The sequence below is a fragment of the Gorilla gorilla genome, chromosome 10 (assembly GCF_029281585.2).
Source record: "Gorilla gorilla gorilla isolate KB3781 chromosome 10, NHGRI_mGorGor1-v2.1_pri, whole genome shotgun sequence".
NCBI classification, from domain to species: Eukaryota; Metazoa; Chordata; class Mammalia; order Primates; family Hominidae; genus Gorilla; species Gorilla gorilla.
The window spans coordinates 45,221,590-45,248,427 of NC_073234.2; the positions used below are offsets into that span (position 1 = coordinate 45,221,590).

Consider the following 26,838-nt stretch of genomic DNA (forward strand, 5'->3'; position numbering starts at 1 on the left):
TGGTTTGAGTATGATGTTTAATGTAAGATACAGTGGCTTGGCAGAGTTGGTGCAAAACTGAAAAGTACCAGATTAAGTTCTAGTCAGTGAGTTAGCAGCCTAGGCACTTGGGCAAAAAAATTGGCCCTGCTGTCCCAAGTCCTCCAAAGCCCTCTCCGTATCACCAGCTAGGAGCTCCACGACTGATATGCCACTACTTGGAGGCTTGAGTAGAATCCAAGTGTCCTCAGTTTCCAAAGTGACAAGAGACTGGCCCCAGCCATCAGAGCAGTAGAATTTTCAGGACAGGGTTGAGGAAAGTGGGGACAGAACTGGACATGGGGGCCTGAGCTGCTGAACATTTGCTACATGCAGTAGTCTAAGAGGCTCACAGCTGGAGAGGTTAGCCTGTCCACCTTCCCACCCATGTGTGGTAGGGAAGAAGGTGACCATCTAGTTAAAGAAAAAAAGATCCTTCCAAAGCTGTATTTGGCATAAGCTAATACCACTGCTAGTGCTGCCAGTGGCCAGGCACAGATACAGAAGGCCCTGAGGAGTTGGGAGGAAGGGAGAACAATGTGCAGGCAAAGCAGGAAACAGCCAGCTCAGGTCCCCGCCCCAGGGGCCCAGAAGGATAAAGGCCGTGCAGTAAAGGGAACATACGGTTCTTCTCTTTGGTCAGGCAAAGGCCCGAATATGGGCCTATTAGGTGAAAGGGCTGAAGGGCACAGGCTCTGCCCTTGGACCCTAGCTTTAGGCTCATCACATTGAGGCGGTGATGGAGCGAGACAAAGGCAGGAAGACAGAGCAGTCAGGCTGGGACTCGCCAGCTCCTAGGAGCTGCCCTTGTCCTTGTCGTCCATCAGGTCATACCTGTGAAAAGAGGGCTCATGTAGAAAGATGACTCTTGTGTCGTCATATTTATAAATGAGACACGATCCAAGGGCTTCTCTACTTGATAGAATCAATGGTTCTCTGCTCAGATTGTATCTTTTTTTCCTTTCCTGTGATTGGAATTTCTCCCACTGAAATATCCAGACCATCCCCCCCCCCATGCAGATACTCACCACCGGGCTACACCCTGGGAAAGGTCTGTCTCAGCTAGGTCCAGCTGCACCTGTGTTGGAAGATGATAGGGGAAAGATGTTACTTCTTTTATTTTTTGAGACAGGATCTCATTCTGATGATGCTGTTTTGAAATCTCCAAAGACCATGTTCCTTCATCACATACTCATCCCAAACCATTGCAGAGGTGAAAGAGTCACCTCTAAAGGATCACATGGGGTACTTCCTTCCTCACAGGGACTATAACCTTGGTGCCAGCAGCTTCCAGCCCTCACCTCTGCCCTGCCATCCTGCCCTCTTACCTTCCCCAGCAGCTCACGCTCTCTTGACATGAAGGAGGAATTAGACTTGACAGAGACATCCAGCTTTCGTCTCTGGGCCTCATCCAGGGGGAGTTCCCACTCAAACCTGGGGTAGGACTGGATGTTAGGGGCCAGGAGTCCTTTCCAAGCCTGCCATCTCTCCACCTGAATGCCCACTGACTGACCGTTCATTAAATTCAGGACTCAGGGTCCTCTTCTTCTGTGAGGTCCTCCTCTTGGTGCCTCGGTTCTTGTCTGGCAGTAGCAACAGTGACACATAGGGATCAGGAGGATCGCGTCCATTCTGTCGAAGGGACCTACAACAGGAGGATGTAGGTGATATGGTAACCTGAGGGAAGGGATGGAGGCGATCTGGAGGACAGGAGGGATGGGGTCTCACCGGCAACCATGAACAATGCTGACCAGCTTTCGTTCTTCACTGTAGTACCACAGAGTCAGTTTCACCTGGCCCAGAGGCCCGGCTGGAGCCTCAAGGGGACTGTGGAGAAATATCAGTAGGTCTGGGGAAAGCTAGAGCCTAGTGAACCTGTAATACTTTTTATTTCTGACTGCGTCCCACCTTCCTGTCCCAGCCCTTTACCTGTCAACATGTGTTAGGCGCTGCCGGAGCTCTGGGGCTGAGGAGGTGATGTGAGGGAGTCCCCCCGAGAGCTCTGGTTCTTCACTCAGCGATGAGGAGCTGTGGCTGTAGCTATGGCTATGAGCTTCCACTCCCGAGTGCTGGGACACCAGGATCTAGGGGCAAGAAAGCTGTGAGCTGGGCAGAGTTCTCTCAGTTCCCTCACTCTAAGGACACGGCCCTCTGTTCCCACCCTCCTGGGTGTCCCTCAGCTGTGAAGGCCCTCCCCTCCTCCCTCTCATCCTGCCCACCATCTGTCACTCACCCCTAGCTGTGCTCTCAGTAGCACCTGCCCCTGACCACTGCTGAGTGTAAACCAGCGGTCCAAGCAGAGCTGGTCAGCCACAAGGAGCTCTGAGAGGGGCAGGGATAATGAGCCCAGCACGCCAGTGCCCTCACCCCGAACCTGTGGGGCAACAGGACCATGATCAAGAGGCGAATGCATCAACAAATGAGTTAATCCTGGTGTTTTAAAGGTCCAAACGCTTGGACTCATAGGTGGTTTGGTGAGATTTCCCTTTGAGAAAGGCAGGGAAGCCATGGTAACAGTTGCTAGTCCCTCCCTCTGTCCTTCCTTCCTTTTTTTTCTTTTGAGACAGAGTTTCGCTCTTGTTGCCCAGGCTGGAGTGCATGGTGTGATCTGGTCTCACCACAACCTCCGCCTCCCAGGTTCAAGTGATTCTCCTGCCTCAACCTCCTGAGTAGCTGGGATTACAGGCACCTGCCACCACGCCCAGCCAATTTTGTATTTTTAGTAGAGCTGGGGTTTCTCCATGTTGGTCAGGCTGGTCTCAAACTCCCAACCTCAGGTGATCCACCCACCTCAGCCTCCCAAATTGCTAGGATTACAGGTGTGAGCCACTGTGCCTGGCCTGCCCTTCCTTTCTTAACCAGAGTAGAGTGGACCATCTTTACCTCATAAACTTTCAGAAATTATTATTTTTGAGACGGAGTCTCGCTCTGTTGCCCAGGCTGGAGTGCAGTGGCGCAATCTCAGCTCACTGCAAGCTCCGCCTCCTGGGTTCACGCCATTCTCCTGCCTCCGCCTCCCAAGTAGCTGGGACTACAGGTGTCCGCCACCACACCCGGCTAATTTTTTGTATTTTTAATAGAGACAGGGTTTCACCGTGTTAGCCAGGATAGTCTCGATCTCCTGACCTTGTGATCTGCCCGCCTTGGCCTCCCAAAGTGCTGGGATTACAGGCGTGAGCCACCATGCCCAACCTAGCTTTCAGAAATTATACCAGTAATACCTACAGCGTACAGAAAACAACAGTAAAAACAGAACTAAAAGTAAATGTTTCTTGCCCATCCTACTCCTATTGCCATATTCCAAATGTAACAACCTTTAAAACCCTCCTGTTTTCTTTGTTCTCACGGAATTCTAATATGCTTGTATCTATTGATTCCCTGCTATAAAAGATGAAGAACTGAGCTCATTTGTACCTCCTTTCTACTCTGCTAGCATTAAGTTACATTATTTTAAATTCTATTAATTTCAGCCGGGCACAGTGGCTCACACCTGTAAGATGGCTCATGGCCATCTTTTGTCTCCTCACTCTCCACGCTGCCTAAGAGATCTCACCCATGACTACACTTATGAGTGGTTGCTTGCTCATGATGTTCCAATAAGAGGGCAAGGGAGGAACACCTCATGGGCAATAGATTTGTTTTCTGCATGTCTTCCTTTGGATGTCCTGCAGAGATCTCAAATTCCAAAATTCCCTCTCTGTGCACTCCCTAAGTCAGCAACGGCACCCTTATCCATCTAGCCACCCTGTGCCAAAAACCCCAGAGTTAGTGTCTAGGCTGCTCCTTGCTCCTCCACCTGCTCCATATCACAGCAATCTTCAAATCCCATCAGGCTTTAGTCTCGTTTCCTGCTTTGACTGCTCTAACAGTCTCCTCACTGATCTCCCTGCCCCCAGTGTTGTCCCTCTCCAGTCCATTCTTTACCCTCTTATCCCTATGATCTTCCCAAAATGCAAATCTGGATATGTGACCTCTCATTAAAGGCTTCCCTGACTGGGTGTGGTGGCTGACGCCTGTAATTCCAGCACTTTGGGAGGCCGAGGCAGTGGATCACTTGAGGTCAGGACTTAGAGACCAGCCTGACCAACATGGTGAAACCCCGTCTCTCTTAAAAATACAAAAATTAGCTGGGCGTGGTGGCGGGCACCTATAATCCCATGTACTCGGGAGGCTGAGGCAGGAGAATCGATTGAACCCAGGAGGGAGGTTGCAGTGAGCTGAGATCGTATCACTGTACTCCAGCCTGGGCAACAGAGCAAGACTCTGTTTCAAAAAAATAATAAATAAAATAAACAAAGGCTTCCCTAAGCCTTAGGATAAAATCCATATTTCTAGCATACTATTCAACAGCCCCTATGATCTTGCTCTGCCTGCCTCTCTGATCTATAATAAATATGCCTTCTCTCTCCTCCATTTTTTTTCTCAGCCTAAAGAGTTTTCCTGCTCTTCTTTTCGTGGTCCAAAAGAACCAGTAAATCTACCCTTAGGCTGGGGCGCGGTTTTCACGCTTGTAATCCCAGCACTTTGGGATGCCCAGGCAGGCAGAATGCTTGAGTCCAGGAGTTCGAGACCAGCCTGGATGACATGGCAAAACCTCATCTCCACAAAAAAATACAAAAATTAGCTAGGTGTGGTAGTGTGCACCTGTTATCCCAGCTGAGGTAGGAGGATTGCTAGAGCCCAAGAGTTGAGGCTGTAGTGAGCCCTGATTGCACCATGGCACTCCAGCCTGGGCGACAGAGTAAGACCCTGTCTAAAAAAAAAAAAGGCCGGGTGCAGTGGCTCACACCTGTAATCCCAGCACTTTGGGAGGCTGAGGTGGATGGATAACCTGAGGTCAGGAGTTCAAGACCAGCCTGGCCAACATGGCAAAACCCCGTCTCTACTAAAAATTGGTGGGGTATGGTAGCACGCGCATGTAATCCCAGGTATGCGGGAGGCTGAGGCAGGAGAATCGCTTGAACCTGGAAGGCTGAGGTTGCAGTGAGCTGAGATTGCACCACTGCACTCTAGCCTGGGCAACAAGAGTGAGACTCTAGTCTCAAAAAAAAAAAAAAAAACAATCTACCCTCAAGCTCAGGGGTCATCTAAGGATGCCTTTCTATCTCCAGCCTTTCCTCAGCCTGAACCCTTCCTTTCTTCCCCACAGTGCCTTTTACCTCAGTTATCATTCTGGAATTTTCATCTGGTTATTTTTCTCCCAAAACAGAGTGTGAGCTCCATAAAGATAAGAAGTCAATCTTTTGGCCGGGTGCGGTGGCTCACACCTGTATTTCCAGCACTTTGGGAGGCCGAGGTGGGCGGATCACCTGAGGTCAGGAGTTCGAGACCAGCCTGGCTAACATGGTGAAACTCCATCTCTACTAAAAAAAAATGCAAAAATTAGCCAGGTGTGGTGGCGGGCACCTGTAGTCCCAGCTACTTTGGAGGCTGAGGCAGGAGAAGGGTGTGAACCCAGGAGGCGGAGCTTGCAGTGAGCCAAGATAGCGCCACTGCACTCCAGCCTGGGCGACAGAGCAAGACTCTGTCTCAAAAAAAAAAAAAAAAGTCAACCTTTTATCTCATCTCTGAATGCTCTGTGCCTGGTTTCCTGCCTGGCCATGGCAGAAATCTGCTAAATATTTGAAGAATGAATTTACAGTACCTGCAACTCTAGGCTCTCAGTGTGTGGTTTCCTGATGAGAAAGGAGGCACTCTCATCCCAGACAGGGGCTGAAGTTTGCGAAATAGTCTGGTGGAGATGAGGGCTTATGATCAGTAGCTGATACTCTTATTTCTCTTGTCCCTCCCATTTTTACCCTGCAGCATTTCTTCATACCTTGGTTTTATGAGAACTATCTCCCACAGTGAGAGTAGCATAAGGGCTGGGGTGCTTGGTGCCTTTTCGCAGCTAGAAAGACAATACTGTGTTAGTCTTAAATTTGGACCTAGTTAGGCAGATCCCCCTCACAAATTATATCCACAGCCAGCAGCCATGTCTCCATTATTACTTGGCAGCCACTACCCGTGGCCTTGAACAGACAACTTTTCCCACCCCTGCACTACCCTCAGAAAGAGAGGGGCCATTTTTCTTATTCTAAATACTCCAGGACCATCCAAACCGGAGGAAGGTGGAAGAAGGGCCAGGAAGTTATGGGGCATGGGGAGCGGGATCTCACCGAGAGGTCCTCTGCCCGTTCCATATAGATGGATAGCAGGGCCGCGGCCAGCTCCGCACTCTTCTGAGTCTGGATCAAACTATTCACCTGCAGCACCTGTGGAGGGGCACACGTGGCTGGGGAGTGTTAACTGACACCTTGGGTTCTGGCATGTGCCTTGAACGCTAAGAGAAGAGCTCATCCTGCCCCACCTTGGGTCCCTTCCTTCCTCAAGTCTCCTGCCCTACCTCCTCTAACTCAGCAGCAGTGGGACGGGGGGTGAGACGCTCCAGGCGCAAGTGCAGGCGGCCAGATGGGACATCCTCCAGGGTCAGCCACTGTGGAAGTAGGCAGGGTGAAGACTTGGGGATATGCAGACAGGAGAACTACGAGAATGAAGCTTGGGCAGGATCAGGAGGGGTTGTTGACTCTAATTCAATGCTCACCTCATCAAGGAAGCCACTGTTTAAGACTGTGGTGAGACGCACTTTACACCTGTTGAAGAGAAAGATTAAGACAAAAGCTAGATGGTGAGAACCAAGGAGGCCAGACTCCATGGCCTAAAGAGCCCCAGCCTGTTTTTCATGTAGACTCCTATGCTCTCACCTGCCCAGAAAATCATCCTTGTCCAAGTCCTTGTCAAAGACTTCAACCTCTAGCTCTTGGCCTGGAACTGATGTGACAATCACCTAGTGGGAGAAAATAGTGCAGATGAAAGAGTCTCTCCTTTTCCTCTGCAAATGACTGGACCCCCCAGTCAACTGAACCTCAGAGGTTTCTGGACCACTTTTGGGATTGGGGGAAAAATGGGGCAGAACCAGGAGTCACAGCCACTCAGTTCTGACCTCAAAAACCTCATTCCAGCGGGGATTGAGATCTTCCCGAACAACATGGCTCCGGAAGCTTTGTCCTGCCAGCTTTAGTTTGACATAGGGGTCTGACTTGCCCTTCACCAGTCCCCCCAAGAAACGGTCTTTGGCAATCAGGTCCTGGGCTTCTAATACATGGATCCGAAGCACGTGCTGCAAAAGGGACGGGGGGTGCCAGATGGCAAAGGGAGAGAGACCTGTCAGAATCTGCCCTGAAACAGGCTTTGCACACTTAGCGGGGCAAACAGACCCTAGTCCTTTCCAGATATAGACTCACCTCGGTCCCAAACTGGCTATCAGGAGTCGTGTGACAGGGTCGAGGTGGGGCATCCACACTGCTGCCTCTCTGGGGATTCTCACTGTCCATGTCCCAAGCACCAGGACAACCAGGCACAGTGGGGAAGCATATTTCTGATGAATCCAAGTACAGGATCTAGGAAGGGTAGTATGATGCTGAATCAAAGAAGTGCAGCTCGCCACCAGCAGGCAAAGCATGTGGGGTGGGGTAGAGGAGGGGCTGTGACAGGGGAACTAGGTGCTGCCCTGGCTGGGCTCATCTCTACAGGGTTCCCTCCACACCCCCTCAACTCATAAGCCATTCCTTCCACCAGTCAGATCAATATATGTTTTTGTGCCTGCTTGGCACTTCTACATGTATTAGCTCTTTTAATCTTAGGGGGCTCCCTTTCCTTACTCTTAATACCAAAGAATCAACAGGCCTTTCCCCCACACCTCAGTACCTCCTCTATTTCCATACCCTCATGACTAGTTTCATATAGAGTCTGGAGTTTGGGCCAGAGCTGCTGAGCTGGAACCACTGGTCCAGGATGAGTTCTGGGGCAGTCAGCAGGCGGGCCAGAGGCAGCGTCAGTGCTCCTAAAGTCAGGGCCCTGGAATCATCCTTCACCTACAGGCACAGGAGGAAGGACTGTAGTGAAGGGATTAGGGGAAAAGGAGGCATACTGTGAAAATGATAACATGGCTCCAGCTTCATTCCTCTCTGTACCAATCACAAACCTCCTGCTCCACTCAGGGCCATCTTTTTTTTTTTTTTTTTGAGACAGAGTCTCACTCTGTCGCCCATGCTGGAGTGCAATGGCGCCATCTTGGCTCACTGCAACTTCGACCTCCTGGGTTCAACCCATTCTCCTACCTCAGCCTCCCAAATAGCTGGGACTACAGGCGCATGCCGTCACGCCCAGCTAAGTTTTTGTATTTTTTAGTAGAGACAGGGTTTCACGGTGTTACCCAGGCTGGTCTCAAACTCCTGAGCTCAGGCAATCCGCCCACCTCGGCCAGAGCCATCTTTTATAGTCCTCTGCCCAATCCATGGCCCCTTCCACCTTTGTTCATTCTGCTCCCACTATTTGGAAAGTCCTCATTCTCTTCCCTCGGCCTATTTAAATCCTACTCATCCTTCAAGACTCAATTAAAATCCTACTTCTTGCTTCACAAAATCTCCCTAGTTACTCCAGCCTATCCCTTTCTCTGACCCTCCTTAGTCCTATACTATGGATATTTTACTCCCACAAATTCATATGTAATTGTTGCTATTCTTCCGTTCTTTTTTTTTTTTTTTTTTTTTTTTTGGAGACAGAGTCTTGCTCTGTCGCCCAGGCTAGAGTGCAGTGCGTGAAATCAGCTCACTACAACTTCTACCTCCCGGGTTCAAATGATTCTCCTGCCTCAGCCTCCCAAGTAGCTGGGATTACTGGCACATGCCACCACACCTGGCTAATTTTTGATTTTTTTTTTTTTTTTGAGACGGAGTCTCACTCCGTCACCCAGGCTGGAGTGCAGTGGCGCTATCTTGGCTCACTGCAACCTCCGCCTCCCGGACTCAAGCAATTCTACCTCAGCCTCCCAAGTAGCTGGGATTACAGGCACGCACCACCATGCCTGGCTAATTTTTGTATTTTTAGTAGAGATAGGGTTTCATCATGCTAACCAGGCTATTCTCAAACTCCTGACCTCAGGTGATCCACCTGCCTTGGCCTCCCAAAGTGCTAGGATTACAGGTGTGAGCCACCATGCCTGGCCTTAGTTCATATGTACTTGTTCTTGAATGATTTTATATGTGTATGTCTTGTCTATGAAACTGAAACTGGCCAGTGAGTATTGTGAAGGCAGATACTATGTTTTGTGCTTTTTCTATGACCTTTAAAATGCTGAATGTTGGGCCGGGCACGGTGGCTCACGCCTGTAATCCAAGCACTTTGGGAGGCTGAGACGGGCGGATCACCTGAGGTCGGGAGTTCGAGACCAGCCTGACCAACATGGAGAAACCCCGTCTCTACTAAAAATACAAAAAAAATTAGCCAGGCGTGGTGGCACATCCCTGTAATCCCAGCTACTCAGGAGGCTGAGGCAGGAGAATCACTTGAACCCAGGAGGTGGAGGTTGCGGTGAGCCGAGACCATGCCATTGCACTCCAGCCTGGGCAACAAAAGCGAAACTGTCTCAAAAAAAAAAAAAATGCTGAATGTTAGCAATTTTATTGAGGCATAATTTACATACCATAAAATCACTCATTTTAGGTACCGTGCCCAGCCTCAGAATAATTTTTTATAATTGGGAATTGTATACCTAAAATGAATGATTTTATGGTATGTAAATTATGCCTCAATAAAATTGCTAACATTCAACATTTTTAAGGTCATGGAAAAAGCACGAAACATAGTATCTGCTTTCACAATGCTTACTGGCCAGTTTCATAGACAAGACACACATATATAAAATCATTCAAGAACAAGTACCTATGAACTAAGGCCAGGTGCAGTGGCTCATGCTTATAATCCCAGCACTTTGGGAGGCTGAGGCAGGCAGATCATCTGAGGTCAGGAGTTCGAGACCAGCCTGGCCAGCATGGTGAAAACCCGTCTCTACTAAAAATACAAAAATTAGCCGGGCATGGTGGTGCATGCCTGTAATCCCAGCTACTCGGGAGGCTGAGGCAGGAGAATTGCTTGAACCCAGGAGGTGGAGATTTCGGTAAGCCGAGATCGCACCACTGCACCCCAGCCTGGGCAATAGAGCGAGACTCCATCTCAAAAAAAAAAAAAAAAAAAAATTATTCTGGAGCGACAGTTGGGGAACAATGGAGAGATATTCAGGGAGGTGGGGAGTCTAGGTAGATGGATTAAAAATAGGAATCAAGGGAAAAGAAGGAGAGGAGAAATGGTACAGATCTGGGAAGACAGAATAGGGTATTCGGGAGGGGATGAAGAGGTGATTATCTCACTTGCACATCGAGCTCCTGGCTTTGAGGGTCTTGTAGGAAGAACCGGAACGCTTCCTCCCACACTGGGCAGTTGGTACTGTAGACAGCCTGGAGATGTAGAGGAGGGATTAAGGGTGTATACCACAGCACCATTCCTGTTTCTGCAGAAAACCCCTGCATGTAACAGGCATTCTAAAGGGGAAACCATCCCAAGAATAGGCCTCTCCCTGTCCTACCTGGCCACCCACAATGATGTCCTGGCCCTCACCTTGCTCTCCTGAGTCACATCCTGAATTGACAGTTGTACCATAGGGTTGGGTTCCTTGTTCCCCTTCTTCAGCTGTGGTGGGTACAATTCAGAGGTCACCATCTTGGGGGATTTGGTTTTGGTTTTGGTGAAGGAAGGTGGGATCGCATCAGAATCCTTTCCCTGAGATGGATCTGATCCCCTCCCTGGGACCCTTGTGTTACATGCTGATACTTCTGGAGCAAAGCAGGCAGGGACATTTGCATCCTCAGCAAGGCAGGGTTGGGGAATGTTACATCCAGGGCTCCTGTTCACCCAGCCAAACTCACAGGAAGATCCTGGGCCCGATCCAGGTAGACAACTAAGATGGCAGCTGACGGGGGCTCTGGTCGAGAGGAGACTCCCCGATTCCACTGTAGAACCTGGGGAGGGGTGGTAGTAGTCAGATCTTGGTCCCCGTTCCAAGTCCCCTACACTTCCAGCTACCTATTTCTCCCCTGCCAGCTTCCTATTTCCCATGTGGCTTACCTGCTCCAGTTTCTCTGCATCTGACAAAAGTGACAGCCATTCTAGCCTCAAGTGAACTTGGCCTTGCCCACCTTGTAGAGGGAACCACTAGAAGAAATTGAGATGTAGTAGAGATCAGATACCTGCTCAACTACTTCCCTACCAATGTAGCAACTACCATCTACCCAAAGGGTGAGATCAGCCCCCACCTTCCTCTTCTCCCAACTTACATCATCCAGAACGCTAGCCTGTAACACCTTCCCTACATCCAGCTTCATTCTGGGGGTTGGCGGGGGAGAGGGTAGTGAAAGGAAGAAAAGGGGAGTGTTGTAATTAGCAGCATGTCAGTGGCCCTCCACTCACCCACCCAGAAATGACTGGCAGATCTCAGACTCCCTTCTTCCTCTCAGAAGATATTCACCTGCATGCGTGAGTATGTGCATGGTAGGGGCTGGGGGTGGGGAGGTTAGGAAGGAAAATGATACATGATTCCCAGGCCCAGAAAGTGAGTATAATTACCTCCAGAACCTCGGTAGCATGGGCTTTATTTTTTTTATTTTTATTTTTTTTCTTTAGAGACGGAGTCTCGCTCTGTTGCCCAGGCTGGAGTGCAGTGGTGCGATCTCGGCTCACTGCAAACTCCTCCTCCCGGGTTCACCCACCATTCTCCTGCCTCAGCCTCCCGAGTAGCTGGGAGTACAGGCGCCCGCCACCACACCCGGCTAATTTTTGTATTTTTAGTAGAGATGGGGTTTCACCGTGTTAGCCAGGATGGTCTCAATCTCCTGACCTCGTGATCCGCCCGCCTCAGCCTCCCAAAGTGCTGGGATTACAGGCGTGAGCCACCGTGCCCGGCCACCATGGGCTTTAGAATCCTAACAGGCAGAGTCTCACCTGCCCAGAAAGTCATCTTTATCTGGATCCTTGTCGAACACCTCCACTTCAATCTCCTGCCCTGGGACCTCATGTACCATCACCTGGGGAACACAAAAGGCTGAGTGTCTCATGGGGCTGCAGCTGTGAGGATCATCCAATCAGCATCTTCTCTCACAACCTCCTGGGGCTTCCCCATTTCACAGAGCTGCTCAACTCTCCCACCTCATAAGTCTCTCCCCACTGTGGGTTGAGTTCTTCATCAATGACACGACTGCAGAATGTCTGGGTACCCAAACGCACAAGTGCATATGGGTCTGACTTGCCCTCAATCAGGCCCTTCACATATTTGTCCTTGGAACTCAGCCCTTGAGCAGTCAGCAGGTGAATTCGAATAATGCCCTGGAGGAAGGAATCAGATGGTGAGAAACTAAGGACCCAGCAAGGGGTTCCTGAGAGAAGGATCTATCTAGTGGGGGAAAGGCCATACCCTGGGCAGAGGGGAACGCAACTGAGCCACATCTTGAAGGTCAGGCACAAGGGGCACCAGTAATCGGTTGGGCAACACGAGGAAGGCAGCAATGGAGTCCATGATCATGGTGTCAGAGAGTGAGCTGAATGGGGGAGTAGAAAGGAGTGGGTATGGCCTCAACTTCCAATTTTCTAACCCCAGCTATGTTTCCCACACCCAAGAGAGACCTAAAGCTGTAAGAAAGTCCTTTTGTGAAAATCCTTTGTGCTACTCTTCTACCCTAATTCCCCACCTACTGCTCTCTCCCTTCTTCACTGCCATCCCCATTGCCTTTTGCAGTCTTCAGCCCTCTGCATTCCCTTCCTGCTCCCCCAACCCAAAGAAAAATCACAGTATCAAACTTTGCAGGGGTATTTGTCTTTGCTCCCCAACTGAAGTTGAGGCTCCTAGAGGACACAAGCAGCATCTTTGACTGCTCTGTGTCCCTTAAACCCCCAACCCAGCGCTGGAACACTCAGCAGGTGCTCAGTAAGTCCTTGATACCTAAGTCCTGGGATATCCAGCAGGTTGGTCATCCCTGTCCAGTTGATGTCTAGGGTCTGGAGGGAAAGAGCAGGGGTCAGGACAGATCCTACGAGGTGTGGTCATACCCATCAAACAGTTGCCAGAACCCCTCGGCCTTCTTGTCAATTCCCTTCTCATTCCCCTTCACTGGCTGCCCTCATCCTCCCAGTCCTCTGTTTCTCCTGCTTCCCCATACCCCTTCATTGTTTTCCCTTACCGGGCGTCGGATGAAGAACATTGACACAGCCCCCACGAAGGGAAGGTCCCCAATGAGTGGCTCCAGTATCACCCGCAAAACGCCATGTAGCTGAGGCAAGAAGAGAAAATCAAAGCCTTTCCCCAGAAAAGTCACTCTTCTGTCCTCCCAGACTTTCTCAGCCTTGGTCTTTCCAACCTTGCACTTCCCCATATCCCACGAAACGCAGGACAAACATTCCCTATTATGTGGCCCCTGACATCTGGCCTACCTGCATGCCCTTGACTCCTGCTTTGCAAAAATATTTCTTCACTTCCACATCAATCTGCACATCACCTACATAGCTGGGGATTGGTGAAGAAGAGAACCAAGAGAGTTAGTCCTTGGCTGAAGTTGTGGGGAGGGGGAGTGAAGTAGCCTGGACTGAACAGGACACATTGAAGGGGAAGCAGTAAGAGTGGTGAGTGGTATTACCTGATGTTCAAGTCCAGCAGGATCTGCTCTTTTCTCTGACCTGGGTGAACCTTGACTCCAATGATGCGCAATGGCTAGGGAGAGAGAAATTCCTGAGAGAGGGCAGGGATAGGGAGAAGTACCTGAGTCTATTCCGGGCCACTCACCCTCCCTAGCCTACCTCCTCACTTTCCCTCCTCCACACATACCTTTTCACCCAGTTCCACTCGTGTAAATGTAAATGTTTGCAGATGGGGGTTAGATCCCCTAACAGCCGGAGCCACAGTTTCAGCCAGAAGCTTCTCCATATACTGGCCCAGGAAGGGCCAGACCTGGGCCACAATCTGGGAGGAAAGAGAGATGGTCAGAGGAGAGTCCAGTCTTCCCTCTCAAGGCAAGTTCCTTCAGAATCCTCCCCATGGAGAGCACTGAGGGTTGAGGGTGGGTCTGGCAAGAAGAAACAAATTCCCATTCTCCCCTCATGAAGACTAAAAATCAAATCAATCCTCACCTTATTGAGCCATTCAGCCTTTTCCACGTCTGGGAAGCTGACCTGGAGGTGGGGAAGGCAGAGACAGTGACGTGCACACCCTCGCCTCTGGCTTCCTACTAACATGCTGGTGGTGTGCCACAGAGGAGAGGGAGTGTGTGTGACAGACTCCTCACACTCAGGGTGGGCGAGGGGCTAGGATGCCCCAAAGGTTCATTCCTCACAGTTTGAGGGCTGATGTCTCTCTAATAAGGGGAGCTGACAAGGTAGAGGTCACGCTGTTGCCCTGTGGATAGCTCAGGGACGTGGTGAAATGACAGCTGCTGAGAGAGGAGCGGGCGGAGGAGAAGGGCGCATTCTTTCTGGAGGGGGAGGTCCAGTCAAATTGGAGTTTGAGGGAATCCTGGGATTTAAAAAGTCCTGGTTCCAGGCTGGCCGCGGTGGCTCACATCTGTAATCCCAGCACTTTGGGAGGCCGAGGCCGGCGGATCACGAGGTCAGGAGTTCGACACCAGCCTGACCAGCATGGTGAAACCCTGTCTCTACTAAAAATACAAAATTAGCCGGGCGTGGTGGCGCGTGACTGTAATCCCAGCTACCCAGGAGGCTGAAGCAGGAGAATCGCTTGAAGAGGCAGAGGTTGCAGTGTGCCGAGTTCGGGCCACTGCACTCCAGCTTGGCAACAGAGCGAGACTCCGTCTCAAAAAAGAAAAAAAAAAGTCCCCTTTTCCAGCCTTCTCAACTCCCCTCAGACGGGGCTTCTAGAGCAGGAAGGTGAAGAGGGAAGCAAGTCCTTCCTTGAGTCAGGGAGGGGCCAGAAAACCTAATTAGGCCTGGCTTTGTGGGTTTTTTGGGGGGGGTGTGTGTGTGTTTTCCTCTGTCTTTCTCTGTGTGACTCCTTTTAAGGGAAAGGACACCTGCGCTTTGTATTGGGGGTAGGAAGATTGGTTTCCATGATGATGAGGAGGAGACAAACACTTGCTGCCTAGGCTACAGGTCCCCTAGAGCCATTTGGCCCTCTTTCTCCTCCCCTTTCCAGTCCAGGGCCTGGGAAGCGTGGCTGTGTCTGCCTAGTGTCAATTTTGATTCCTCTCTGCTGCCATTCTCCCCCTAGACTGGCACCTCTGCTGGGAGGGGCCGGGTAACCGGCTTCGCCTCTGCAAGACTAGAGAGAAGGCATCCGCCTCAGCACAGGAGACGCGGCCGCCGCAGAAATAAGGGTCTCTGCCCCAACGGAACAAGCGCAGCCCACAGTCCGGAAAAGGGTGTGGCCGGCCGAGGGGTGCGGGGGAGTGTGGGCCGCGGGCACTGCAGCAGCCGCACCACCTCCTCCCGTAGCCCGCCCTCCGTCCAGCAGCCGCCTCTGCCGCGCTGCAGTCTGGCGGCTGGAGGCTTGAAGGCGGCTGCCCGAGGGTCGTCCAGGGGCCGGGGCTGGGTCCTAGCGGGTACCCGGGGATAAAAGCGAGAAAAGAGAGAACCGTATGGCTTTAAGTAGGTAAAAAGTCTCGAGGAGGATGGGAAAGACTAGGGAAACCTTTGAGAGGTAACGGGACCAGGATTTCCAGGAGCAGCAAAGCCGCGAGTGGCACCAAAAGCAAGAGGGACGTTCAAGATGGCTTGGCTAGGAGGGAGAGCTTCGGCTGAGACGGGGTCCCCATATGTTATTGCTGCTGTTGCCCAAGTAGAGGAAGAAGTCCTGATTCTGTGGAAGGATCCAGTCTGGGCATGCGAAAGGGTGGGTGGGCAGAGTGAGCAGTCGGTTCCAAGAGTGGCGCGTCCAGCAGGCAGGCGGCTAGCGGGGAGAGAGGGGAAAGTCTGGGGCCCACTGTCCCAAGGCAGGGAGCTGACTCTAGGCATAAGGAGGAAAAGCCCCAGATGGAAGGGGTGGAAGGGGGCTATGCTGCACAGAGGACCGAGGGTGGTCGCTCACCCAGGCAGGTAGCTCTCGATGACTCATATAGAGAGTTTTCGCCGTGAGCTGCTCCTCGTCGTCCAGTAGCTGCCTCGCTGCTCGAAGGCTCCGTTCTTTCTCGTCGCGGACCCGGCGCCAGCCCAGGTAGAGGGCGAGGCCGAAGAGCACGAAACCCACGCTGAGTCCCACTGCCCCGGCCAAATACACAGGTATCAGCACCAGCAACCGCCTCCCGAATGAAGTCAGCACTGCCAGGGCCTCACCCGCCGCGCCAGGGCCAGCAGGTTGGCCCCCAGAACCTGGGTCTGGCTTTGCGTGAGCAGCGGGGGACTGGTCAGTGGGGTCGGAGGGAGCAGAGGGCTGGTCCATGGGGCTGGGGCTGGGGCCCTCTCCTGGAGATCGCTCCATTGTGCCACCTCTGGGAGGATCCGCCCGACCCAGGGACTGGCTGGAGGTTGCCTAGTCTTGCGATCAGCTCCCCCAGGCAAAACGTGATCCCCGGGATGGAGGAGGGGACTTCAAGCCACGCCCCTCCTTTCTGGCGATTTGGGTTGGTCCGCGCTGCACAGACCAAGGTGGAGTTAAAAGGTTGAAACTCCACCCCTCTTCCGCGGGGAACGGACCGGGTTTCGGATAGGTAGGGCCTCCCTGATTGGGCCCGAAGGCCAAGATGGGAGGTCTGAGATGGCGGGAAAAGGAAGAAAGGGGCTCAAGGGCGGCATTCGATTGGTAATAAAGAGGAGGAGGCGTGGCGCACCATTTCAGGAGAGGCGGGACCAAGAGCTCCCCCACGTGGGATTGGAGTGCCTGTGGTATGACGTCATGCAGAGCCGCACCGCCAATTTCTTGGTTTTGGAGAAAGCCCAAGTTGCGAAGTTGAGGGGCTGTGGAGCTTCAGGATTTCCCTCTACTCATTCGGTTTGGCAGGATTTGGTCTGGGATATATATATATGTTCTTTTGCCGACTTTCCCTAGTTTTCATACTCTAAGCACATTCCTTATCCTTCAACTTTTTCCTGCCTGCCCTTACAAAAGGAAAGGATACGATCGTATTTGGAATGAAAGTGTTTGAAAACTAACCCTGTCTATCCCGTCCCTAATCCCCTACCTTCTTTGTGTGGTGTAACGACTGACCCTGGAGAAAACTGGAGAGTCAGAGAATTACAGAGTTGAGATAATCCAGCCTTCAGGGAAAGGGGGAAAAAAAGCAGAGTGAATAGAAAGTGAGGCTTTATTTCTTTTTGGAAATTTCCAAGAGTTAGTAAGTCATCTCTATCTTAGAGGATGGATGTAAGACTAGTTGGCTCCAAAAGGGAGGGAGGCAGCGCAAATTATTACATTTTCCAATAATTTTCTGACCCTGAAGAACTTCTAGGACACTAAAATGAGGGATCAAGAGTAAGGGAAAGACAATTCCTTTTCACATTTGCCTGAGTTAGAAGGAAGGTTTGCCATACAGTCAGGTGCAGAACTAATGCAGTCCCACAGTGTACGGTGTAGGTTTAGGAAGGAAAAAGTGCAGGGTACACCGATGACTATTGTTACTAGTTAACTGGCCTTAGAGGTGGAGTGTTGTCTTAGGATCTAGGAACTAGACTAATTGGAAGTTGATGAGGGAAGTGTTGGTCATAAGATGATTACCTTTTAATGCAGTATATATGGGGCATATTATGTAAATCTGTCAGATGCAGCAGAAGAACTGGGGTTGATCACTGGGGAGAAACTAGCCATTTCTTAGAGCAAGTGTCTTACAGGATGAGGCCTGCCCCTGATAAATTTTATCTGGTTCTGCAGGGCATAGATTTCATCAGCCTGTGTTTACCAAAGCTGCTTAAAACCTGTCCCTGCTCAGCCTCTATCACTTAAATTTTTTTACTTCCTTTTCTCTACTTCCCTAGGGCTAGCAGTATCTTGACTGCTTCATTCAGTTTGCAGAACTATTTAAGAAACAATATTCTGTCTCCTATATCCTCCATATTCCCAGAGGTAAGCAGGTAGAAAAGGGAAACAAGGAAATTGGAGGAATTATGAGTGATCTGCTCACCAACTGATAAAGCAGAACTACAGAAGGAACATGGATGAACCTTAGAGAGAAACCTCTCTATAAACTGAAATTTGCCAAGCACTGGAGTAGGCGAGGAGGTTCCTGAGAATGGGGGAATGGAGAGGGTGACCTATGGAGGTTCTTTTCCAAACTTCTCCCTTCCTCACCTCATCCAGATCATCAGAAATTATATAGGGGATAAAACGTCATCCTCAGGAAGTTCTTGTCCCAGCTGGGGCCCAGGAGCCACAGGATCAGCAGCTGCAATGCAGTTACCAACACAAGTAAACAGGGTGGGTCCCCGCCCACTGACAATTCTGCTGCCCAGGTGCCACCTGGTGGTGATAAGCAGTAAGTGGACAACAGGAAGGGATGGCCATTTGTTAGAGGAAGTGTCTTACAGGATGAGGCCTACAGGAGGAGAGAGAGTAAACTTCCTGGACTTGCAATCTGCATTTATATGTAAACCATAATCACCTCCAAGAGGCAGAGGGTGAGATACAGTACTCTGATCTCAGCTCACAAAGATGGGAAGGGCAACAAGATTTGAGGAAACTCCTTCTGTATTCTTTATTCCTCAAAAGTTACTGCCAAGCCGGTCGCGGTGGCTCACGCCTGTAATCCCAGCACTTTGGGAGGCCGAGGCAGGTGGATCACCTGAGGTCAGGAGTTCAAGACCAACCTGGCCAACATGGCGAAACCCCGTCTCTACTAAAAATACAAAAATTAGCCGAGCACGGTGGCATGTGCCTGTAATCCCAGTTACTCTACTTGGGAGGCTGAGGCAGGAGAATCACTTGAACCCGAGAGGCGAAGGCTGCAGTGGGCCGAGATCACGCCACTACACTCCAGCCTGGGCAACAGAGTGATACTCCGTCTCAAAAATAAAAATAAAAAATAAAAAATAAAATAATAAAAAATTACTGCCAAGTAGTGATCGCTTTGTTGGATGGCTATATCATTAGAACTTTCTTATGTCGTCTGGAGTGAGACTGCCTGAATAGATTCCTGGCCCCATTCCTTACTTGCAGAACCCTGGGCAGGTTACTTTTTAAGCCTGCTTTCTCCTCTGTAAAATGGGTACAATAATAGTACCCATTGTGTCAATGAGATGTTGCATGTAAAGTGCCTAGCACAGAGCCCTGGCTTATATTAAGCAGTCAACAAATGCTAGCCGGCCAGGTGCGGTGGCTCACGCCTGTAATCCCAGCACTTTGGGAGGCCGAGGTGGGCGGATCACGAGGTCAGGATATCGAGACCGTCCTGGCTAACACGGTGAAACCCCGTCTCTACTAAAAATACAAAAAGAAAATTAGCTGGGCACCTATAGTCCCAGCTACTCTGGAGGCTGAGGCAGGAGAATGGCGTAAACCCTGGAGGCAGAGCTTGCAGTGAGCAGAGATCGTGCCACTGCACTGAAGCCTGGGCCACACAGCTAGACTCCGTCTCAAAAAAAAAAAAAAAAGTTAGCCATTATTCTAGAAATCCCTTTTTACTTCCTGTGTAGCAAACAGGATCTTCCTCCACTGGGCAGCCCTTCAAATATTTGAAGACTTCTATTTGAAGCTTTCTCTTGCCAGCCTTTTCTTTTTTCTAGCAACACATTGGTTTGTCAATGGCCCTCTTTAAAAATTACATTTAGAACAACACACTACTAAGTGGTTACATTTAGGCAGAACATAGAACTGCTGTATTTGTAATCTATTACCAAGGTTCTACTACCCTTATGGAGCTCCTAGAAAGATGCCTAGAACATAGCAGGCTCTTAATAAATATTTATAAATGGACATCTTGAGGGCTAAGATTCTGTTTTTTTGTAGCCAACTGGAAGTCCCAGTTTGTTCTCATGTGAATTATTGCTAATATAAATCTCTAACATTGTTCCTCAAACTAGTTCAAGATCTAAGCAATTTTTTAGTGTGAGAGTGCTCCAGTGTTTTAGTCAATTAAAGTTACAGACACTTTGAATATTATTTAGCTCTTCCTGTGTTACTGTTGATAAATGGGTTTTTTATATGTTTACCTGAGTTGGGTTTTTTCTTTTTACAATAAAACATAGCCCTTGGGCTTATCACTAGAGAACAGAGATTTCTCTAACATAAATGCACTAACCAACACTAAGTACAAGTGTTCAGTTTGATTCTACCAAATGCTACTATTTTTTTCTCATTATTTTTTAACCAGAGCCATTTGCATGGAAAAAATGCTACTATTAACTGACCCGTAATTTTCCTCTTATCTGTGATGACTTAGCAGGTGAGAGAGAGCAAAGTAGCTCCTGTAATCTGGGAACTGGCCTGACACAGCCAGGCTTCAGAGCTGTTAGGGCTGACCTGGTGCTCACAGGTAGCCAATGAGTTCTCTTGGACACAAACAATCTCACAAAACACCAGCATCAGACAAGGTCACTCAGTGACTGCGATGAAGTGAGACAAAAAACAAAATCACTACACAATTTTGTTTAAGCACAAAACAAGGTCAGTGTGCAAACCACAAAACAGCAAACATCCCCCTTCCCAGCTAGTGAGTGACTTCATCATCGACTGTGCTTAGGTTCACTTGTCTGCCCTTCTTCTAGACAAGCTACCCAATTATCCTGGATTCCCTTAACAGCGCCCAATCCAAAAGAACACCCACTTTCTTGAATCTTCCCCAAAATCACTTAACCAAAGTCTAAGTTCTCTAAGTCATTCCTAACACCCTCATGCTGAGACACACCACGTTATCCCCAATGGTGAGCCCTCCCCCTCACTGCAATGAGCATTAAACCCAACTTGCTCAATTACCAGGTGTATTCTTGGTGGTCTTCAGCTGGAGTAAATACATACAAGACATACAATGTCTAAAATTTCCCAAATCTACCTCTTTGGAGATAACCTGGCAAGGAGGAAATAAAGTCAGTCAGGATTTGACTGAGAATTCATGTTGGTATCTATGGTGACATTCTTCTCTAAATGCTCTTAAACCATCTCTTTTAATAGTCTAGAATTGCCGGGCACGGTGGTTCACGCCTGTAATCCCAGCACTTTGGGAGGCTGAGGCGGGCGGATCACGAGAGATAGAGACCATTCTGGCCAACACGATGAAACCCCGTCTCTACTAAAAATAAAAAAATTAGCCGGGCGTGGTGGCGGGCGCCTGTAGTCCCAGCTACTCGGGAGGCTGACGCAAGAGAATCGCTTGAACCCAGGAGGCGCAGGTTACAGTGAACCGAGATTGCGCCACTGCACTCCGGTCTGGTGACTGAGCAAGACTCCATCTCAAAAAAAAAAAAAAAAAAAAAAAAAATTGTGTCCCAAAAAACATTAAGCTTATCAATGTGTTGTTTCTAAAATCCACAATGTTAGCCCACTGTTAGTCTTTAGGCTTTTTTTTTTAATGACTGGCCTTGACCTAGCCAACCATCTCCAATCCCAGATGTGACCTGAGTGATCAACCAGACAAGAAAGCAAGAGGTAGCAGGAGACATGATGAGGGGGAACACAATCCAGGATCACTCTCTACCCCCAAATCTACTGTCCCATTAGACTAGACACCTGAGTTGTTTTCCCTACATCAGCCATGAGCTGAGGAGGAACTGAGGTTTGACTATTGGGGCCCCTGGCCTTACTGACTTAAGTAAATTTAAAACTTCTGGTCCTATGTGGAGACAGAGGAAAGCGATGGACCCTGAGGCTTGTGTCCCTAGAAGGACTCTCTTTTCCCAGACCTCCCAAGCCTTGAAGGCTTCAGGAACTGGCCACTGAAGGGGTGGGGTAGGAGGGACATTAACTGCCATCAACTGAGCGGCAACTGCCATCAACTCAATGGCCATCGACTCCACCTGTCCTGCTCTGTTTGAATAAGGATCTGTCAACTATGTAACATCCCATCCCCATTTCAGCAAATACACTCTCCTTACTGCCTGCCCTGCTAAATGACCCTAGGAGCCCTGGTTACTAAGGCAACCTGGGAATAGCACATACATACAGAGACCAGAAACAGATGGAACTATTTTTAAACTAGACTAGGTGGCTCCAAAGCTTTTACCCCATAAAGTGCCTTCCCCAAAGCCCCATTTGGTCTTGTTCTGGGTCCCTACCCTTCTTCACTGGCTTCTATCCATCTTACCAAAGCTATGGGAGGCTGGGGTCTTTATCCCATTTTGGCATGAGATCTATTTACTGCTCCCATCTTCCACACAGAATAGCTAAGCAAGTTTTCACTGCCTCCATTTGTTAAAAATAATTGTTCTTTTATTTCTTTGGAAAGTAGTGGGCCCTGCCCTATGGATTTTCAGGTCAAACTAGGGTAATGAATGCTCCCCTAGTCTTTGGGCTGGAGCACTATGGTCCCAGCCTTCCCAGGGCCCAGAAGCAATTCCTGTATTGTCCAACCCAACCAACTAGGACCCAAATTGTCTGAAGGCTCCTATCAGGCCTTCTCTCCTGACCACCCATTTCCCAATCTTTCCTGGCTTTCCCTCTGGGCAGGGTATTTTTTTCTTCCAAAACCAGTGCTGGAACCTGTGCTGTGCAGAAGAGAGGACAAGACGAGGGATGTTCCCAAATTCCCATAAGAGGACACAGCCCCTCAGTCAGTCCTTCCTCTCTGCTGGCTTCAGTCTGCACTCCTCTGCAAGCTCCCACTGTGAGGCTTGAAAATGGACAAGAGGACCCTCATAAAAGGGAGGTGAGAGAAAACACACCATCCCAACCCCTCCTCAGGACATACTCCTTGTAGTCTCTTGTCCTAGTTCTCAAGGGAGCCCTTCAGACAGGGCTGGGGAAGGCTAGGTGAGTGGGCAAGGGCCCCCTGACCCCAGCCCTGCGAGGCTATACCAGGGGAGTGTCCATTAGCCCCATCAGTGTGGCATGGCCGTGATGCGCATGCTCTGGGAAGCGATAGGGTAAGTCACCATGGGAGTGGTGGTGTGGCTCATTGTGATTCCTGCCAAGGGTTGGGCCATCGATACAGCCACAGGGGCCACAGGAGCCACAGATACAGCCACAGGAGCCATGGAGACAGGTGGGGGTGCCATTCCCTGGGCAATTGTTTGAGCCAGGGCAGCTGACAGTGGCGTGATCTCTGGGGTCAAGTGTGGGGGTGGGGGTGGTGGAGCAGCAGGAGGTGCAGCATTAGTTGGGGGAGCAGCTGGAGCTCCAGCAGGGGCCACCAGTTCTTGCTGGGACACTGGACGAGGCTGTAGAGCCTGGCTGCTGAGAGTAGTGTGAGTCTGGGCAATGCCATGGTTAAAAGTGGCAACAGTGCCCACAGTGGGGGCCAGAGTCTGCTCAGTCGCTGGTGCAGTGGAGCTCAGGGTTATGACCTTGGCCTGATTGCGGAACTGAGCATTTTGTTCCAGTAATACCTCATTGGTGGCCAGCAGGTTGCTGACCTGCTTCTTTAACTCCTCTACCCGCTTCCTGAGCATGGCATTCTCCTCCTCTAGCAGTCTGCACTCCACCCCTCGCGGTGGAGCCAAACTATATTCATATGACTCAAAATGAGGGCCATCAGGGGGGCAGCATCCACCTCGCCGGCGTTTTGGGCCTGGCTCATGGTCCTCAAAGCCCCTGTCAGGAAGGTCATAGATATCATAGAGATCATGACGTCGTCCTGGGAGGACTGAGCCTGTTGAGCCCCCACCAGTGCCTCCTCCACCCCGAGCATCAAACTCAAAATCCCGTTGCAGGTGACGGAACTTGCACTTGGCTCCTCTCTGACAGTCACCCTTGAGAAAGTCACGGCAGATAGGGACCTCCTCCTTGCCATTTGGTAGGTCAGCCGGTGAAAGGCCAAGGCCAGCTGCTACTTTCTGCCTCAGCCGTGGGGGAAGCTCTCCTGTCTTCTTATAGCCATCCTCATCCTCCTTGGAGCCATGGATGAAACGGCAATTTGGGCGGCTACACTCCTTGTTCTGGAAGTCATGGCAGAAGATGAACTCGTTTTTGCTCACCCCCAAGTTGGACACCTCGCTCATGTCTGGGTGGCGATATCGGCAACGCTTGCCTCGCTTGCACACATTCCTCAAGAAGTCTCTACAGATGGCATCTGAGCTGGCCCCGCCACTGCCTGCCCCTGCCCCACTGGCCTCCTCGCTGCCACCACCTCCAGGGCCTCCACTGCTGCTCCCGGTACCGTTGGCATAGCTGTCCCGGTCAGGCATCCTGGTCCCGCCCAACTCAGGGTTTTCTTTATCTTGCCACTCTTGGTGACCACTACAAAAGAGGAGAACTGTATCAAACAGGAGTCCTCCAAGGAGATCCCACTCTTCCTGACTATAAAGCAGGTGGCCCAGAGGGGCAATGGCTTTAGAGATGGAGAATCTAAGGGATAAGAATTCTGGCTGAAATGTCTGACTCACCAAAAGCCCCTCCCAGGGTTTTGTGCACCTGGTCTGGGTCAGAATGATTCACACTTGCCTGGCTAACCGAGGAGGGATAGGCCCAGGAGGGAGCAGGGAAAAAATAGTGTTGGATTTCATCTTTCCTTTTGAGCTGACCTTATTAAAGTTGTGGAAGTGAAATTAAAACTGCAGTCAGTATCTGAATAGTCTGGAAGGAAACTGGGAATAGTGCCCAAGATGGGCTACTGAGCTACTAGGGCTGTAGAAGATGGGACACTGGTAACAAAACTTCCTTAACCCCCTTTCCTTTTCCTCAGGTAAGGGCTCTGTACACATCAAATCTCTAGAAGCCAAGAAATCCTGGGTGAAGAGACTGGTGTCACCAGCTTGAGGGGAGTCTCAAAACCTGTCATATTTTAGTATTCCCTCCCAGCCATCATCACTGTCAACGGCAGAGAGGTCAGCCCCTTCTATTTCAGGATAAGAGTTCTAAGTTAGAGACTCCACTTCTAGATTTCTCAGGACAAACCATTTGTGATAAGGTCAAGTGGGAAGGAGTTAATTTCACAGGAACAAGTGACCTTTCCCCATTCCCCACCCCCTTCCTACTCCCCTATGTGAAGATCCCACTGACATCCAACCACACCATTCCTCAACCCATAAAGATCCTCTTTATTTATAGACTCCATAAAAGCTTTTTAAGTCTCCTATTTCCCAAGAGAGCTTTGGAATGTCAGTCCACTGCCCTGGTTCTAGCCCTCCCCTCTCTCCACCCCCAGTAAGACCTGGAGTCCCTGCTACCACGTGTCTGACCTCCCAAGCCTTTCCTATGCGGTGTTCAGGCTCCCCCTGCTGCTGAAATAGGAAAACTTCATATTGTTCCCTTTGAGAATAAGGGAATCTTCCCTAATTCCTTTGGCCTTGACCTACCCCCACCCCACTACTGTGACTTTGCCTTCAGATCTCCCTAAAATGAACTAACCGAACCAGAGGCCAGAGTTACAAGAGAATCTGTAAGAGGGTCCTCCCTCTCTAAAGAGAGGTAGTCCCAAAATAATAGAAGCAATCAAGGAAAGAAGTGGTAAAAGAAGATACAAACTTTTAGTAAAGGGGAATGACCAGGTGAAGTACAAATGCCATCTATCCAAGCCTGGCTCACGTTGCAAGTCGCACCAGCAGCAGATAATTAGTTATGATGCTCCTCCCCACCCAACTCTCCCAGAATTGATACCTGAGGTAGCTCAGGTGAAGTCCGGGGCTCCTGTGGGTCTCCACCTCCACATCACTGCTGGGTTCTGAGCAGGAAAAAAACAGAGACTTGGGTGGAAGAAGGAGTAAGAGTGGAGGACTATGGGGTGGTTGTCACAAGAAATCTGACAAAACGGCAAAGCTTCGGGAACGTGAGGATTTCCTCAGGGTTCAAACTGAACTTCACCTGTCCAAGGGAGAAGTTGCCAGTAAGAAGAGTAAGAGATAAAACTAATTCGGAGGGACTGGGAGGATGGGTTGGAAAACCAGCCCTGAGTGAACAAAGAGTGCGGGGCGCCCTGCCTCAAGATGAAAGAGGATGTGAGGGTCAGAGCACCGCCAAGGGCTGGAGTTAGCAATGGCTAGTGAGGAACCTTAAAAAGGCAGCGTCTGACAGTGCATTGGGATGGCCGATTAGACTTGAAGGCAGTGATTGTGACGCTTCCCAACACCCTAGAGTTTGCGAAAGAAGTCCTAGGAGTTTTCCCGCAGCAAGTCTTCTAGCTTGGCAGGTTCCGTGCAGTGCCGCCGGCGCTCAGCCGTGGGCTACGTGAATGGGACACTAAGGGCGCGCGAAGTGAAACGGGGAGCTGGAGCTCCAGGTGTCATCAAGCTGAGGGGATGGGCAGGGTTGTGACGTCACGAAGCTGGCGTTTGCTCGCGATGCGGGGTCACTCAGAAAAGGGGCACTGCCCTGGGGTGTGAGAACGAGCCAGCTCGGTTCTGGGGGGGCCTTCTGTGGCCTGGCCGAGCCCAGCCGCTGGGCCGGCCCCGACTCCTCCCCTCCGGGCGCGGCCTCCACCTAAGTCTCCCGCCTCCCTCACCTGCCGCCGCCGCCGTAGTTGCTGCTGCCGCCTGCCGGTCCTCTAGCTTCGACAAAGAGCCGCCTACCCGATCGCTCTTCCGCTTCCTGCGGAAGAAGTGACGCTCTAGCCACCAGACCCGGAACCATACTCTATGGTGTATGAAGTACGCGTGCGACATGCCGCAGGACGTTCCCAGCACGCTTTGCGTGTCACCATGGCAACCCAATCCAAAGGCACGACATGGTCTACTAAGCGGTAGTCGCCAAGGCAGGCCTCCTGGAAAGGGGCGGTACCAGCATTGGCCCCTAATAACCCGCGAAACCTAAAACCTGCCTCCAGAGACGTACCATATCCCATCCAACTCCAGCGAGATGCAAACTACACCACATAACCCGGGCTGTTGCCTTTATAGCTTTGATACCCTCCATAGCACAGGTAGTGACAGGGCAAACTC

The 26,838-nt window shown here is 50.5% G+C and overlaps 2 protein-coding genes across 5 annotated transcripts; both read right to left on the reverse strand.

Annotated features, from left to right (window-relative positions):
* ESYT1 (extended synaptotagmin 1) lies at nucleotides 1-22,803 on the reverse strand. 4 transcript variants are annotated; one of them, XM_031000657.3, is made up of 31 exons: nucleotides 15,977-22,803; nucleotides 14,068-14,109; nucleotides 13,766-13,900; nucleotides 13,578-13,651; nucleotides 13,375-13,447; nucleotides 13,125-13,214; nucleotides 12,887-12,942; nucleotides 12,362-12,485; nucleotides 12,097-12,273; nucleotides 11,893-11,975; nucleotides 11,229-11,277; nucleotides 11,020-11,106; nucleotides 10,821-10,913; nucleotides 10,513-10,584; nucleotides 10,266-10,352; nucleotides 7,782-7,931; nucleotides 7,302-7,457; nucleotides 7,001-7,177; nucleotides 6,762-6,844; nucleotides 6,602-6,650; nucleotides 6,404-6,493; nucleotides 6,177-6,272; nucleotides 5,837-5,908; nucleotides 5,663-5,749; nucleotides 2,252-2,392; nucleotides 1,948-2,102; nucleotides 1,747-1,845; nucleotides 1,532-1,663; nucleotides 1,347-1,452; nucleotides 1,047-1,096; nucleotides 1-852 (listed from the first exon to the last, which is right to left on the reverse strand). In XM_031000657.3, the coding sequence occupies exons 1-31, from the start codon at nucleotides 16,364-16,366 to the stop codon at nucleotides 813-815; spliced, it is 3,315 nt and encodes a 1,104-aa protein (XP_030856517.2). In that variant the 5' UTR covers nucleotides 16,367-22,803; the 3' UTR covers nucleotides 1-812. The 4 variants fall into 4 exon arrangements, with proteins under 4 accessions (XP_030856517.2, XP_055215359.1, XP_055215362.1 ...); XM_055359384.2 differs by having other exon boundaries at nucleotides 10,513-10,614; nucleotides 15,977-16,491; XM_055359387.2 differs by lacking the exon at nucleotides 2,252-2,392 and having other exon boundaries at nucleotides 15,977-16,480.
* On the reverse strand, nucleotides 20,447-26,776 carry ZC3H10 (zinc finger CCCH-type containing 10). Its single transcript, XM_019020270.4, has 3 exons — nucleotides 26,403-26,776; nucleotides 25,562-25,625; nucleotides 20,447-24,202 (listed from the first exon to the last, which is right to left on the reverse strand). The coding sequence occupies exons 1-3, from the start codon at nucleotides 26,560-26,562 to the stop codon at nucleotides 22,846-22,848; spliced, it is 1,581 nt and encodes a 526-aa protein (XP_018875815.3). The 5' UTR covers nucleotides 26,563-26,776; the 3' UTR covers nucleotides 20,447-22,845.
* Nucleotides 26,777-26,838: the final 62 nt, after the last annotated feature.